The 14,924-nt window shown below is 36.4% G+C and overlaps 1 protein-coding gene across 5 annotated transcripts in view; it reads right to left on the reverse strand.

Moving 5' to 3' along the window:
• The window catches only part of GRB14 (growth factor receptor bound protein 14), a 129,129-nt gene that overhangs the window by 68,043 nt on the left and 46,162 nt on the right, over positions 1 to 14,924 (reverse strand). For 3 of the 5 annotated variants that reach the window (XM_054679091.2, XM_054679090.2, XM_054679089.2), the window contains exon 3: positions 7,516 to 7,600. The exons of 1 other annotated variant lie outside the window; for it this stretch is intronic. In XM_054679091.2, the coding sequence (XP_054535066.1) occupies positions 7,516 to 7,600 (85 nt within the window). Of the gene's footprint in view, positions 1 to 7,515; positions 7,798 to 14,924 lie in introns of those variants that run through there. One more of the 5 variants, XM_009443602.3, reaches the window with a different exon arrangement.

Genomic DNA, 14,924 nt, shown 5'->3' on the forward strand with positions numbered 1-14,924 from the left:
AGGAGGCTTTCTGACAATGCTGTTCTTGCCAAAACAAATTTTGAATTCCTCTTTGAGAATTATCATAATGGCAAGCATTTTTAATATCCTACATGGGTAGAAAATCCTTATCCTTTCTAGGGGTTTAGAATCTGAAATTACCAAAAGTCTTGCTTCTTTTTTTTCCTGCCAAAAAAGAGATTATTATTTTTAATATTTGGCTTAGAGTTCTGGGGCACAGCCATGAGAGCCAGCCCTACAGACCGCCCCAAGCAGTAGTCTGAGACCGTTCATTAGCCCAGCTATTTTTAATCAGCCTTCACTGCCAAATGTGGAACATGCAGTACAGTGTGCAAAATCATGATGCCCAGCAACTGTACTCATGGGCGTTCAGCCCAGGTGTTCACAGTGGACAGGGGATCCTGGAATCTGCTGTGATCAGATCTCAGACCCCAAACTTATTATTAGCCATGAGTTTTAGACTCCTCATACTGTAAAATGGGCAAAATGCTGGCAAACTGATAGCACTCAACTAATGTTAGCAATTATTATTATAAAATTTTGAAAGCAAAATAAGGCATTTCTGAATAAGTCCCAAGAGACCCCTACAGTCCTGTTGAGCTCTAAGAAACTCTGACCTGATGGTTGAATCACTATGTCTTTGAGGCAAAACTGAGTGCACAGCAAGGAAAAGTAACTAGGAGAGCAAAAGGCAGATTGGCAGAAAAGGTGAGATTCGTCCCATGAAAAGACTACAGGTGAGAGGACAAATTACTGCAGCTACACGGTGATGAGTAGCTATGCAGTACATGTGCCCAGGCAATTCTGAGAGACAGCCTCCTGTGCTAGGTGGAGCAGAGGCTCAGACCTCTGTCCCACCTCTGTCATTTATGAGCGAGGTGCTTTGGCAAAGACACTTAACTCTCTAAGCCAATTTTCCTCATCCAAAAATGGGTTTGGCCACCAAGCTTTTAGGGTTCTTATGAGGGTTAAAGTGAATGTGTAATCAATGTTGAACATGTTGTAGCTGCTATTTTTTATTGTTCTGTGTGAAGGGCAATACTCTCTGTGAAGGGTATACCAAATTGCCCACTGCAGCAAGTTGGAGCTAGATAAAGGTAATGAAAAGGCCTGAGCATTACAGCTTTTCACCCCAAAAGATGAGAAACTTGGCAAAAATAAAGGAAAAGCAACAGAGAGACAAATATTAGGAAGGAAATAGCATGTCAGTATCTAAAGAGCTCAATCTTGCCTTTACAAAAATTGTTTTTATCCAACTAATTGGTAATTAGATACCAACTTTGTGCCTTCTATGTGCTGGGCATTGGGGTTCAATGATGATCAAAAGTAACAAGTTCTCACCATAATACAGCTAAGGTTCTATTAATAGTAACACCACTTGCCTACTGAAGCAACGTCTTAATACTAGACCTACTTTTATCCCTTTCAAATATACAACCCAGAAGTCCCTGTCTAATACTCCTTAGGACATTGAAAGGAGGAGTAATTAACCATCTGTCTTGTATTTAAATCTACGTTCCCAAAGATTCTAAAAAATATATTCATCAGCGTATATAGTTGGATTCTTTTTTTTTAATTCAAATTAGAGACCTTCTAAAGTTACAGAAAGGAAAGTAGTGGGAGCAAGCATTTGAAAGATATATTGTCTTTCTCTCCCTGGCTGAAATCTATGAAGAAAAAACACTTTTTGTTTGACTCACTTTCTACTATGAAATCTTTGGATAACCACTTTAGGAGAATAGGGTACAGAAAGTTTAAATTCTCAGTCACAGGGAAATTTAAACTGTTTATGAAACTAATAAAACATGCCATTTCACAGGTGGGGAAAAAGGGAAATTCATATTTTTTAGACTTCTACTATGTGTGAAATGCTTCTAAATATTTATTCTGTTGAATCCTCACAACTGTTCTGTGAGGAAGCATCATCATCCCCAAGATAGAGAAACTGATTCTCAGAGGGTTTTGAAAGAATGCTCCCAAAGCCAGGGCACTGGTGAGTGATGAAGCTGAGCTCAAACTCTGGGCTTCCTGGCTCTAAAGCATACAAATAATCTGCTACATCACACTTCCTAAAAACTCACTTCTCAGGAAAAGAAACATTTTACTAAAATGCAAATACCATTCATCTGTGTGACACCCTTCCTGGGTGAGTATGCAACTAAGTTACTCTGTACAAAAGTAAAAAGGGCAGGAGAAATATCAAGGTTTAGCAAGAATGAGAACTCTGGATAAAAAGCAGTAACAATGCCCACTACCACTTCACTATCACCTTCCAAGCAAGTCCACCACCTAAACTAAGACCACCATCCATGGCCTTCCACGACCCTCTCCTGCTCAGGAAATCTGCTCTCTCCCCACTTGTTACCATACCTACAATCCCTATACAAGTAATAGAATATTATTTGCTCAAAAAGCATAGCCACATTTCATATCTGGCACCAGAATAACAAAAATCCCAGACAAATATTTACTAAATGTCTAATATGTCCAAGGCACTTGTAGAGGAGATGGCAAGTTACCCACCAATATCCACCCTTCCTCTCTTCCTTCCTGATGAATCCCGATTCTGGTGAGGAGGGCAGTGTGCTACACTCCAGGCCCGCATTTCCTGACTCCTCTTGTATCCAGAGTTGGCCAATAAGATGTAAGCAGAAACTCCTGGTTACTCCACAATGGCATGTTAACTGGTATAAAACTCACAAGCCTGTTCTTGGTCCTTCACATTCTCTGTGCAAAGACTGTAAACAGGATGACTGGAAATTTACGTTTATCTTTCCATAAAAGGAAAAAGGACCCACATTAGAGAAGAAATAATAGAAAGCGAGAAGGATTTCAGTTGCCTGAGGACATTGTGGGGCTGCAACATTAGCTTTGGACTTATCCTTGTAAAGTGAAAGAAAAATAAATCTCTTTTCCTCCTTAATCCACAGTCCTTTGTGTTTTTTGGTTACATGAAATTACATTCTGCCCATAAATGACAAAACGTTTTAAAGATTTCTTCCTTTAAAATACTAAGATCTAGTTGTAAGACCAAAAATCCAAAGACAACTTTTGGAAACCAAATGGTGGTCCAAGATATACAAAAATAAACAAGATAGAGCAACTGAAAGTCATATTGTACACACCTATGGACGGCAATATGACTTAAATATTATTTAAAAGGTAATAATAAAATTGATGTTACAGGGCTGTAGTGGTTGAACTGACAAATGAGTAACAAAGGTGGGTCCACTGATACTAAATCAAGGCACCTTGAAGATAAAGGTGAAGCAAAAGAGTCTTAGTAGGCTTTAGGATGAGACCACAGCCTGAGCCGACACTTAGGCAATAGACAGCATTTGGGAAAGCAAATGAGCCTGGTGTTGTCTATAGGCTGCAGAGCACAATCCTGGGAGCAGAAGTGCAGATATACAGATGTTAAAAGCCGTTTGAAGCCCAAGGAGGCAAAAGACATGCTGCAGTGAAGGCTTCAAGGGAAGCTGGGCAGGCTGAGGGCCAGGCAGGCCCTGGAGAACGGCAAATGCTAAGGAAGCTTGGACTGATTTTGTGCATGTTTAAAAGATTCTGGGAAAAATAGTGATGTGATGATATGTGTTCTTTCCTCCACTAAATCACTTTTAGAAAATCATAGCAATTAGTCTAATTGTATGAGGAAAGAAATGATTATAACATGAACTATTCTCTTATATGAATGGGGAATTAGATCTTCTCATAAATGGCATTGCTCCGTATTACACACATGAATTTACAATTTTCAAAAGGATTTGAATCTTAAAAAAATATATGTCATTAAAAGTATCCCTTTTTTTCTCTGAGATTTCAGAAGATACTTCAGGATCTTGTGTGCTTATGAACATCTCCTGTAATTGTAGCATGGATGAAGAATGCAAAAATGCTTGCAAACATAACTTAAAAACAATGTTGGCTGGGCACGGTGGCTCATGTCTGTAATCCCAGCACTTTGGGAGGCCGAGGTGGGCAGATCACAAGGTCAGGAGATGGAGACCATCATGGCTAACATGGTGAAACCCCTTCTCTAGTAAAAATACAAAAATTTAGCTAGGTGTGGTGGCACACGCCTGTAGTCCCAGCTACTGAGGAGGCTGAGGCAGGAGAATCGCTTGAACCCAGGAGGCAGAGGTTGCAGTGAGCCAAGATGGCGCCACTGCACTCCAGCCTGGGTGACAGAGCAAGACTCAATCTCAAAAAACAAACAAATAAACAAACAAACAAAAAATGTTAATCTGATAGAGACATGAAATATGCCTAACCCACCGAATCAGGATATGGACGTAAGGCCTTCTGACCTGGTAGTGTTTCTATAAAAGAATGTGAATTTTATATTATACTTAGTTTATACTTTACAATACTTGAGCCTTATGTTAACTCTCCGGGACCTTAAAATGTTTTCTTTATGTAATGTGCCAATCTGGAGTTCCAGGTATAAACTGTCTTTCTATCACACACTCACACACACACACACACACACACACTTGGCTGCTTACAATTGCTTTCTGAATAAAATGTTTTCTATGCTAGAGCATAAGGGAGTTGGTGGAGGTGCAGAGGAAGATGAAAGGATTTGCCTAAGCTAATTCCAGACTTGAATGGCAATTATACCCACCATAAGGCAATTTCATTTCCATATTAATTTCAGGAGGTAACACGTATCTAGGAGAAGCATACTGGAAGTCACAAGATCTAGATTCTATTTCTAGCTCTGCCACTGACCTTCTGGGTGACCTTGCATAAGTCACTCAACACCCAAGAGACTCAGTCTTCTCATTTGAAAAAATAAAAAGCTACAACCTAGTGATGATCTGAGAAAAATGCGATGAGGTAAAAGATTCATTCACAATGTTTGCTGAGGATGTGATCGTTTCTGAGGCACATGAGGAACCTTCTTCACCAGAACCTTAATTCACTTAAATCAGAGAAATCAGATCCTAATAGAATTTGGAAGTGAACATTTTCTTTCCAATTTACTTGATAGAGAATCTACCAAAATACCTTTTTTCTCAAAGATCAAGGCGTACTTTCTCTGCTACAAAATAGATCTATACCACATGAAGGGCCATGTTTAAAATTCAAGTTCCTAAGCACTACCAGAGACTCTTACAGCCACTTGGATCAGACACACTACCTGATAAGAAAATTACTCCCTATTGCTACGGAGCATTTTCAGAATGCTCTCAGCCTTTTAAATGATTAGGATTCCATTTGATAAATTATTTGTCAAGGGCCACTCATTCAGGATGAGTGAACTTTACACCAAACCTGTGGAAAAAGCACCTGCCTTCATGGGAAAATAAGTTGCTCCCCAAATTCTCTGAGAAATGCTTGTACTGATTTATAAGATCATTTAAAATTATGGCATATATGGAAAATAAATTAATTACAAGTATGAAATAACTTCTTATATTGGAAGAAAAAATTAATCATGGTGTGACCAGGGCAGATGGATGATTTTTAAATCAGAAAATACCCAACTCCTAAAATAAAAGATATTAAGATCTTCAGAACAATCAAATAGACAAAAATGGGTATTTTCGGAGTTAAAATATCAGGAGAAGCACATAATGGTGTGCTAAATTATATAAACACCAAAATATGTGCACTCACTGAAAAAAATAGCATAGATTTGAGTCTAGGGAATTTTGACTTTTATAAATATTATAACAGAAACTTGACAAGAAGCTTATTATTAAAATACCACGATAAATCACAATGAGGTGACCATTGGCAGCTCAGATGTAACATCAATAATAACCACTGCTTTCCAGAGTAATCTTGTTTTCCTACTTGGCAAACAGTGCTAGAAGTTATTTTTCTAGCCAAGTTTTGCCATAACCAATTTCCCCTAGGCTAATTGTTCAAACTCCTTGAAAATTACAGCATTCTTTCCTAATGTTTTATAATAATTCTAAAATAATAAAAATAATTTACATATTTTACTATAACCATGAAAATATAAAATATTTGGTTCACAGAATTATAGACACAAATAAGACTGAAGATATTATTTACTGAAAACTCCTCAGTTTGTTATACAGATGAGGAAGTAAAGACTCCAAGAGTTTACTGGATTTGCCCAAAGTCACAGGGCTAGTAAATGGAGAGTCCAGATAGTACATTTTCCATCATACCAACATGTCATCAAAAACAAACCATATGATAGAAGTTTCTTAGTCAATCTAAACTGCAATATTAACCGGATAAAGAAGAATTCAAACACGAGAACATAGACTTGATAAATGTTAATATGCCTTTTCACATCCTCAATGAGTCCCGGAACCTATATTGTCATTATTAATGCACTGCTAAGTCCAATTCCAAGTAAAAGTTAAAACCCAAAGCAAAATACTTTTAATTAAATTTGCTTACAATTAGCAAAAGGCCTCAAGAAAGATAAAGAACTCATGTTGGCAAAATTACCATATAGCTGTTCCAATGCCAAATAAAATATTCTCAGTAAATAAATGGTTGACTGGATAAGAAAATAAGCTGAAAATCTAAAAATTAAAAATAGTAAAGAGGCACTTCGTTTTTAAAAAATATAGCCACTTTAACTGTTAGATTTGCCATGTTTCAAATAAATTGCAACATGACCTTTGACTTAATGGAATGCACTGATAGTTAACAGTTAACTATTAAAAGTTGAGTTCAAAAATAAACACTACAGTTTCTAGTGTCACCAAAACCATTTGGTAAGCATATTGCCAAAACTGAGTTTTAGTGCCTTCCTTCTCAATGCGACAGATTTGATTCTTTAAGAAGTCCAGTGCAATGTTCTTATTTTGGAGAGTTACAAGAAAAGTTTACTATGGCTACATGACATGGTTGCATATACCACCTTGTAAAATGCAATGCTGTAAGTGAGACATAAAAATAATCTTTACAAAAAACTAATAAATAAAATATTTTCATACACAGGATTGACTGCATTAATAATTAACAGAAAGCCCTTTCACAGGGGAATTTAATGGAAAGTTTTTCTTAAGCAAATACGCAGAAGCTCAATAGAAATGGGTAGAAACCTGAGAATAAACTGGTAACACATGTTTAAACAGTAAAATAATTGTATAGTCTATTCAACAATGAAGAGATTGATATATTATGAATTATGGTGAAACAAAGAAACTATTCCTTAGTAAACAAATATAAGACATAACAGCAGATTTCCTACTGAGCTAAAAACAAAGAGGCTTGAAGTTACAGTAGAAAGAAAAAAAAAGAAAAAGTTTCAATACAGTCTCTAAATCACAATGACCTGAAATCGAGATCAAACTTCTTTTAGATGAAAGTTTTTAACTATAGCGATGTCCTAGCGCAGTATTATTTTTCCTAGTTCAATTCCAATAATATGTCCTTTAATTTTACCTACAACTTTAATGAATTATAGGCTCTTTCAAGGGTATGTAAGTAAAGCTTCCTATGTATTAATAAACACACAGTAACAGGGGGAAAAAAGCAGCAAGAAAAATTAAAGAAAAAAAGGAAAAAGAAGTCACATACCCTTTTCTGTAGAATTATTGGCGTTATTGCAGGCAGAGTGACTCTTCTTGCACTCAAACTCATGCCTGCTCTTCTTAGAATGATCCTGTCTCGTAGGTCATGGACAAAATAAAAGAAATCTTTTATGGTTACTCCTTGGGAATCTCAGGGCTCAGTGCAATGAAACAACTAGGAAAGTAATAAATGTCACCCTGCTTATGTGATTCCAATCTACCCAAAGCCAATTAAGGATGGCTGTGGGACAGGACAAGGCAGCAACCAATCAAAGCCCGGAAAACCCCGCCTTTGTCCTTGGAAACACATTCTGATACTTTTGTTTATGATATTTAAAGAACCAGATTAACAGGCATCTAGTTCGCTCAACTTTTTTTCCAAAACAGTGCAATTCAATGCCATCTTTGTTGACTAGGCAGTTATGTCTTTACTAAAGCATTTCAACATATGGCAGATAAGAATCTGTTTACATTGGTCTATTTAAAATATATAAATACATTAATGAACTAAATTTACTTATGCTATTCATAAAATTGATGAAGAGATCAACTGGAACATACACGAGGCACAAAAAATAATCCTGAGGTTAGAATTGGCACAAAGTGTTAATTTCTATGTTATAATAAAAGAGTTTTAATATATATTAATATCTTTCATTTCCTAAACATTAAAATTTTTGTATTATAAGCCTTCCAGCTATCCTTGATATCACACACTGTTAAATATTATTTTAACAATAAACCTAAATAATAGTGTTAAATACAAAGAGGGGATTAAACTACAATATATCAATCTCAAATACTTATGTTTTTAAAAAGCACAAATGTGTGTCATGTAGCATATTTCATTCCATTAAAAGCATTTAAAAAATAACCACTGCCAAAACTTTCTCAAAATTTTAAGGACCATTTTGCATTTCTTCTCATAAAAACTGAAAATTTTATTCTAATGTTTCTAGGGGAGGGAGGCTGGAGGAGGTTTACAACGGAAAACATCTATAACTAACAATAAAAATTTCAATGAAGTCTAAATAAAAAATGAAAGAAACACTCAAAAATGACAAAACTAACGTTTTTACGTTGTCAGATTGCAACGTTAAAACTAATCTGAGCTTTTACAATTGTAAAATCTCTTCTGGACTGACATCTGGACAAGCTTTACTGAACTGCTCAATGCTCTTCGATCCTGACCCACTGCCTTCAGCAGGAGAAGAACTGGTAATTTCCAGATTACAATGTGATTGTTGTAGTAACAAGGCAAAATGGAAGATACTCAGCAACACAGACACAAACTTTCCATTTCGTTATCTTGACTGCTACTAGGCAGTGTTCACTTTACTGCTTTATACATAAGTGAGTTTAATATGCATGGTGAGCTTATATTCCTCAAAAGAAAAAAGAGACACTACAACTCCAAGGATCCCTGCTTTGAATTTCAAAACCAAAAATCCCTCAGAATGGTAGTTGGGAGTGGCAGTAATGCGCTTAATATAAAAAGTCACAGATCTAGTTTGGAGGCATTAATTAATTTGATCCTTATCCAATTAGGTTTATCATGATCTTTTAAAAGAAAATTACCAAGAAAGGAAATACCAACTAATACAGCGATGGGGGGTTAGCATTTGTGAAGTAAAAGATTCTGTTCTAACCTTGAGCTACTTTTCAGCAAGCCAACAATAACAAAGACCATGGTAACTAATAATTTCAAGAATATCACCCATAATATTTGGCCTTATCTGTCTTCTTTTCTCAATTTAGCCTTCAAACATTACAAAGTGTTATCTCTGCATCCTGGCTAACACTGTGAAACCCCGCCTCTACTAAAAATACAAAAAATTAGCCAGGCATGGTGGCACGTGCCTGTAGTCCCAGCTACTGGGAAGGCTGAGAGGCAGGAGAATTGCTTGAACCCGGGAGGTGGAGGTTGCAGTGAGCCGAGATTGCACCACTGCACTCCAGCCTGGGTGACAGAGCAACACTCCGTCTCAAAAAAAAAAAAAAAAAAAAAAAAAGTGTTATCTCTGTTCTCAAAAATTTTATTGGGGTTCCATCATAATGAAAGTAATTCATTTTACTAAATGATCAAGCAAAGTACTATTTGCCAAACCCTGTATCAGGCAGTAGGAACACACTATTATTAAGACAATTAAGGTCACTGTCTCATAGTGGAATAGAGATATTAATTTTTAAGTTAAAATATCCCATTCAGTAGTAAGTTGAGACTAACAGTGATTAAATGCTAAGTATCAAGGGTGCACCAAGGTAGAAGCAACTGCACAATAGGGGTAAGATCAGGGCAGGCTTCAAGAAGGAAACGGCACTTGCTTTGAAAAGTGAATAGAGGGGAGGAATATGCAGAACTTGAAAACTGATGTGAACACACGGTCAAGGTCTCAAAGTTTACTCTGAGGTCTGAAGTCTAGATGATGGGGAAGTTAGAAATGCTGTTTTGTATCACACCATAGAGCCTGTTAAACACTATGTATAAAATGAACGCTTCAATTCAGAACAGTATCCAGGTCCTGTATAGATTACAGTGCAATATATACATGCCCTAAAAGGGCTTAAAAACACTTAATAGATGACTAGCTGCTTACGTGTGAGTGATAGGTCATCCCTTCAGAACACTGGAAAACTAAGTTTCTAAATTTTCAGGGAAAATTATGAAGAGCAAAATTCGGCATTTTGTGACTACGTTATCAAAAAGGCAAATGTCTTTGAAAAATGAAGCTTACCGATACTTTTCATAGTCAGTAGACTGAACAAGATAGCACGCTGCATACTTAAGACAGGTGGAATCTCATTTTTCTGTAATCCTTTGCAGGTGCTCATATTGACTGTGCTTTATCTTACTTCCTAGTTATTTTAGACACTGATTCCAAATTTAACTTCAGCCTCTTCTTTTTTCTCATTAATTATTATAAATGACTTTGCCACTCACTAACCTTGTCATTTGACCCTTAATTTTCTTCAGTTGCAAAATGAGGATAAAAAACTATGACCAACACTTTCAGAACTGCTGTGAGGATCAAAGGAAATCAAGTTTGCAAAAGGCCTGGAAGAGCCCAAGGCAGACACTAACAAAACACTCCTTAAACTCCCGCTGCAGAGAATTGGTCTTTTATCTCCAAAAACGAAACTAACATTATAAGATGTTTTTAACACAACAGAGTCAACAATAAAATATTACAGAATAGCAGTGTACATTATTTAGAATTTTATTTGATAATTGGATAGAACAAGAGTAAATGTGTCACTTAAAATATTTTCATATCAATATTTCAATTAGGAAAAATAAAAATAACTATTATTGTGATTATCAATAATATTTATGTGAGCACCCATTATGTGCCAGGCAGTGAGCTAGTTTTCACTTAATGCTCACAACTCTATAAGGTACTAGCTATTGAATAGATGAGGAAATTAAGGCCAGAAGAGCAGGCAGCTAAGAAATGGTCTTGGGTTTAAGCACATACTGCAAAAGAACTTGACCAAGTTCACAAAGTCCATAGCCACTAAGCCAGGGAGAAAACTGTAATCTGGCCCTCTCCAAGGCATCCCACCATTCCACTCTACAACATGTGTTTCCACATTTTATTATTAAATACATAGCTTGACACAACATTAGCATAAAATGTCACATTCATACAGCCCTTGTTCCTGACGTACCCAAGCATTTGTTTGTTTTATTAACCTGCTTTATAAATATGTATTGAAGACCTTACTATGTGTAAAGTGCTGTGCTGTGTATTATGGAGAATTCAAAGTTAATCAACTCATGATTCCTGTTTACCAAAACAGCTGATGCAGGGTGACACATAAACCATCAGTTATTTTAGTATACAAAGTGGAATCTGGGCAGAAGAAAAATGCTCTTAGGTTGGTGCAAAAGTAATTGGGGTTTTTATTATTGAAAGTAATGGCAACAACCACAATTACATTTGCACCAGTCTAATACAAAAGTACCATCCAACCTCTAGGTTTCAAGTCTCCCTTTCAAATCTCTTCTCCCACTCAACTTCAACAAAGCTCCCAAAAGCATGTTCTGTATTCCCCCCTCTTTGTTCATAATGTTCCTCAGTTCATTAAGCCCCACAATGAAGGCCCAAGGCCAGTCACACCTCTTCTGAAAATTTCACTTCTGTGCATCTTTCAAGGATCTCCCCTTTTCATAGTACAAGTTGTCTCAGAATTGAGAGGTGGGGAAGGAAGGAAAGATGACAAACACATATCAATTGCCCATTAAGTTTTAAGCACTTTGCATACGTTATTTCATTTTATTCTAACAGCCCTGCAAAGTAAGTATTATTTCATCTCATTTTACAGATTCAAACCCTACCTGTCCTTCCAATACTACCACTTTATTCTTTCTCATACACCAGTTTATTCAAACTTCAGCTACTGCCTCCTATGTGGATGCATTCTATATTACTTAGAATGGCAGTTCCTTGAGGGCAGTGGCATGTCTAACTTCTCTCTGACCATCTCAGTGTCTATCTGACTGTATAAAGCCCCCAGTGGCTTTATACAGAGAAAAAAAAGCAATAAGGAGATGTTTCTTGAATATCAAGTCCTACAAATACTTTTTTAATCCAGCCAATCTCCTGCCTCACACAAAATACAACTTGCACTGTCCTTTCATCTTTCCCTATATCTCACACTATTGTGCTGTGCCCCCTTGGGATAACTAATTGCCTAGCCAGGTTCATCATCTCTCTCAAAGACATAGATCAAAATTTATTCCATCAAGCAGTCAACCCTCCATATAAATCATATCACTCCCTGTTTTGTAATTTTTTTTAGGACTTAAACTTTTCCATTTCTCCTTTCTTGCCTGATACTTACTAATGCATTGTTTTGATAACTTATAAATCCTTCAACAGGCTCTACTTTTTCCACTCAACACAAATATAATCCTTAAGGTTAGGACTGAGTCTCTTAGTTTCTCTGCTTCTCCCAGAATACCTAGCAGAGTGTTCTTTGTACACAGTAGGCATTATGTTCACATACAATCAATGTGGAAAGACTAGTCACTCCGGTTACATAGTGGACAAGCCTCCTTTCTCATCTTAACAATTGTTAGCCTTATGATTTTTTTCTGAACAAAAGCACAAAGTCTTCTTTACAGGAAAATTTAGATATTCTTTCACTATCTGACACAGCTCTATTAGTGACCACTAGTGTGAACACTAAATCTAAATGTTGTCTTGAGAACACCAGTCTCAGAAAATTCTTAACATAGATTGTTGCAGCAATAAATATGTAGCCTAGATCTTCAGAGGTAAATTCAGAAACTCTGGTTTTACCAGCTCATCATACTCTACTATGAATTTTCACTTCCTTAAGTAAATGACATAGAGTCAGTCTTTACAGTTGATGAGCTGATCTGATCCACCACTAGCCATTTTTTCCCCTCCACTCTAACAGTGAAGTAACCAAATTGAGAGGAAAAATTATCTTTTTTTTTTTTTTTTGAGACGGAGCCTCACACTGTCACCCAGGCTGGAATGCAATGGTGCGATCTCAGCTCACTGCAACCTCCGCCTCCCGGGTTCAAGTGATTCTCCTGCCTCAGCCTCCCGAGTAGCTGGGACTACAGGCATGCACTACCATGCCCAGCTAATTTTTGTATTTTTAGTAGAGACGGGGTTCACCACGTTGGCCAGGATGGTCTCAATCTTTCGACCTGATCCGCCCACCTTGGCCTCCCAAAGTGCTGGGATTACAGATGTGAGCCACCACGCCCAGCCAGAAAAATTATCTTTAATTTAAGAAACATTAGACAGAAAATGAAATCCACACAGAAGAAAACCAAAACAGCAGAAAAGAATAAATAAAATATAAGAATTTTTTGTAGTCAAAACTTATTTATCGTTAGGCATGGTGGCTTATGCCTGTAATCCCAGCCATTTGGGAGGCTGAGACAGGAGGATGGCTTGAGGTCAAGGAATTTGAGATCAGCCTGGACAACAGGGCAAGACCCTGTCTCTACAAAAAATAAAAAAATACGGCCAGGTGTGGTGGTGAGCACCTGTAGTTCCATCTATTAAAGAGGCTAAGCCAGGAGGATTGCTTGAGCCCAGGAGTTTGAGGCTGCACTCCACTGAACTCCAGCCTGGGGAACAGAGTGAGACCCTGTCTCAAAATGAAGAAAAAAAAAAAAAAACTCAGTGAAAGTCACATAGTTCCCCAGAGAAACAGTCAACACTAAGACACTTCCTAGTAAAATTACTGAAATCTTTTGAACAGCAAGGCAAAAGTTTTCTAGTAGCTTGTTTTAAGGCAGGAATCAGTCTGTTGTCAAATCTCTCCACAGCAACATTCAACAGTCAGATTCAGTGGACACCACTGCCCTCTAGATACACCACTGGATGCAGTAATGTGCATGAAATCCTTGAAAAAAGAAAATACAAATGAGATTTTTAAATTCAATCAAACTCATTAATTATAAAGGCAACGGACAATGTTCAAAATTTTGAACATATTACAAATACATAAAATCTTGTTTTCATAGGATCTTCTTGAGGAATTTACTAGAAGATAAATTTTAGTCATCCAAGTGATTGTAAAAACCTGAGTGAAATAACTGAAATAAACACTGAAGTCAATCATGGTACTAAATTCCAATCATGTATGTGATTATGTTGCTATAATAAAACATAAGTAATATGAGCCATAACAATATAAGAATCGTTATGAAATTTCAATATGAAAATATGAATGATAAAATTTTTCAAAAAGATGAAAGCTGAAGGAGCAAGGACATGGTATGCAGTATATACTACATAAGCTGACTGCTTTGCTAACTAAGATCAAAAAGATATTTTAAACTGATAAATCATAGGAGAATTCTAAGTAATTTATTTTATAATGCTAAGGTCAGCTGGTAGAAAAGAGAGGATGAAGAGGAAACATCTGCAGAAAGGAATAATAGATCATTTTTAAGGAAATAAGAGGATTAAGAACTTTCCTACAGTTACATTTATAATCGTAACAGAAATATAAACTTTTCTAATAAAAAGAAAGCAAACACAAAGCTAAGAAAGCAGAACATCTTGTGAATTTTTTTCAAAAATCTATAAATTGGAAAACTTAAAATAACAGTACTAATGCTAAACTTTTACGTTATCTCAGAGATGTTGCAGAGCTCAACTCACCTATTGAAAGAAAAACATTCAGTTGAATCATAAAACAGATTCTGCTCTATTCTATGGGAAAGAGAACCCTCTATAACCAAGTGTTTCATCAAGTTGCCGGTTCATAAGAATAGGCGAAAGCAAACAGGACAAATAAAAATAAAAAGGAAGGAAGGAGCAAGGAAGAAAACATTATAATGCTAAATGGTGTAATTCACAATAAAAATAAAATGATTATGAATGTCTCGGTGTCATATAGTACACATTTGTAAAGGAAAAT

The sequence above is a fragment of the Pan troglodytes genome, chromosome 13 (genome assembly GCF_028858775.2).
Source record: "Pan troglodytes isolate AG18354 chromosome 13, NHGRI_mPanTro3-v2.0_pri, whole genome shotgun sequence".
In the NCBI taxonomy this organism is placed as follows: domain Eukaryota; kingdom Metazoa; phylum Chordata; class Mammalia; order Primates; family Hominidae; genus Pan; species Pan troglodytes.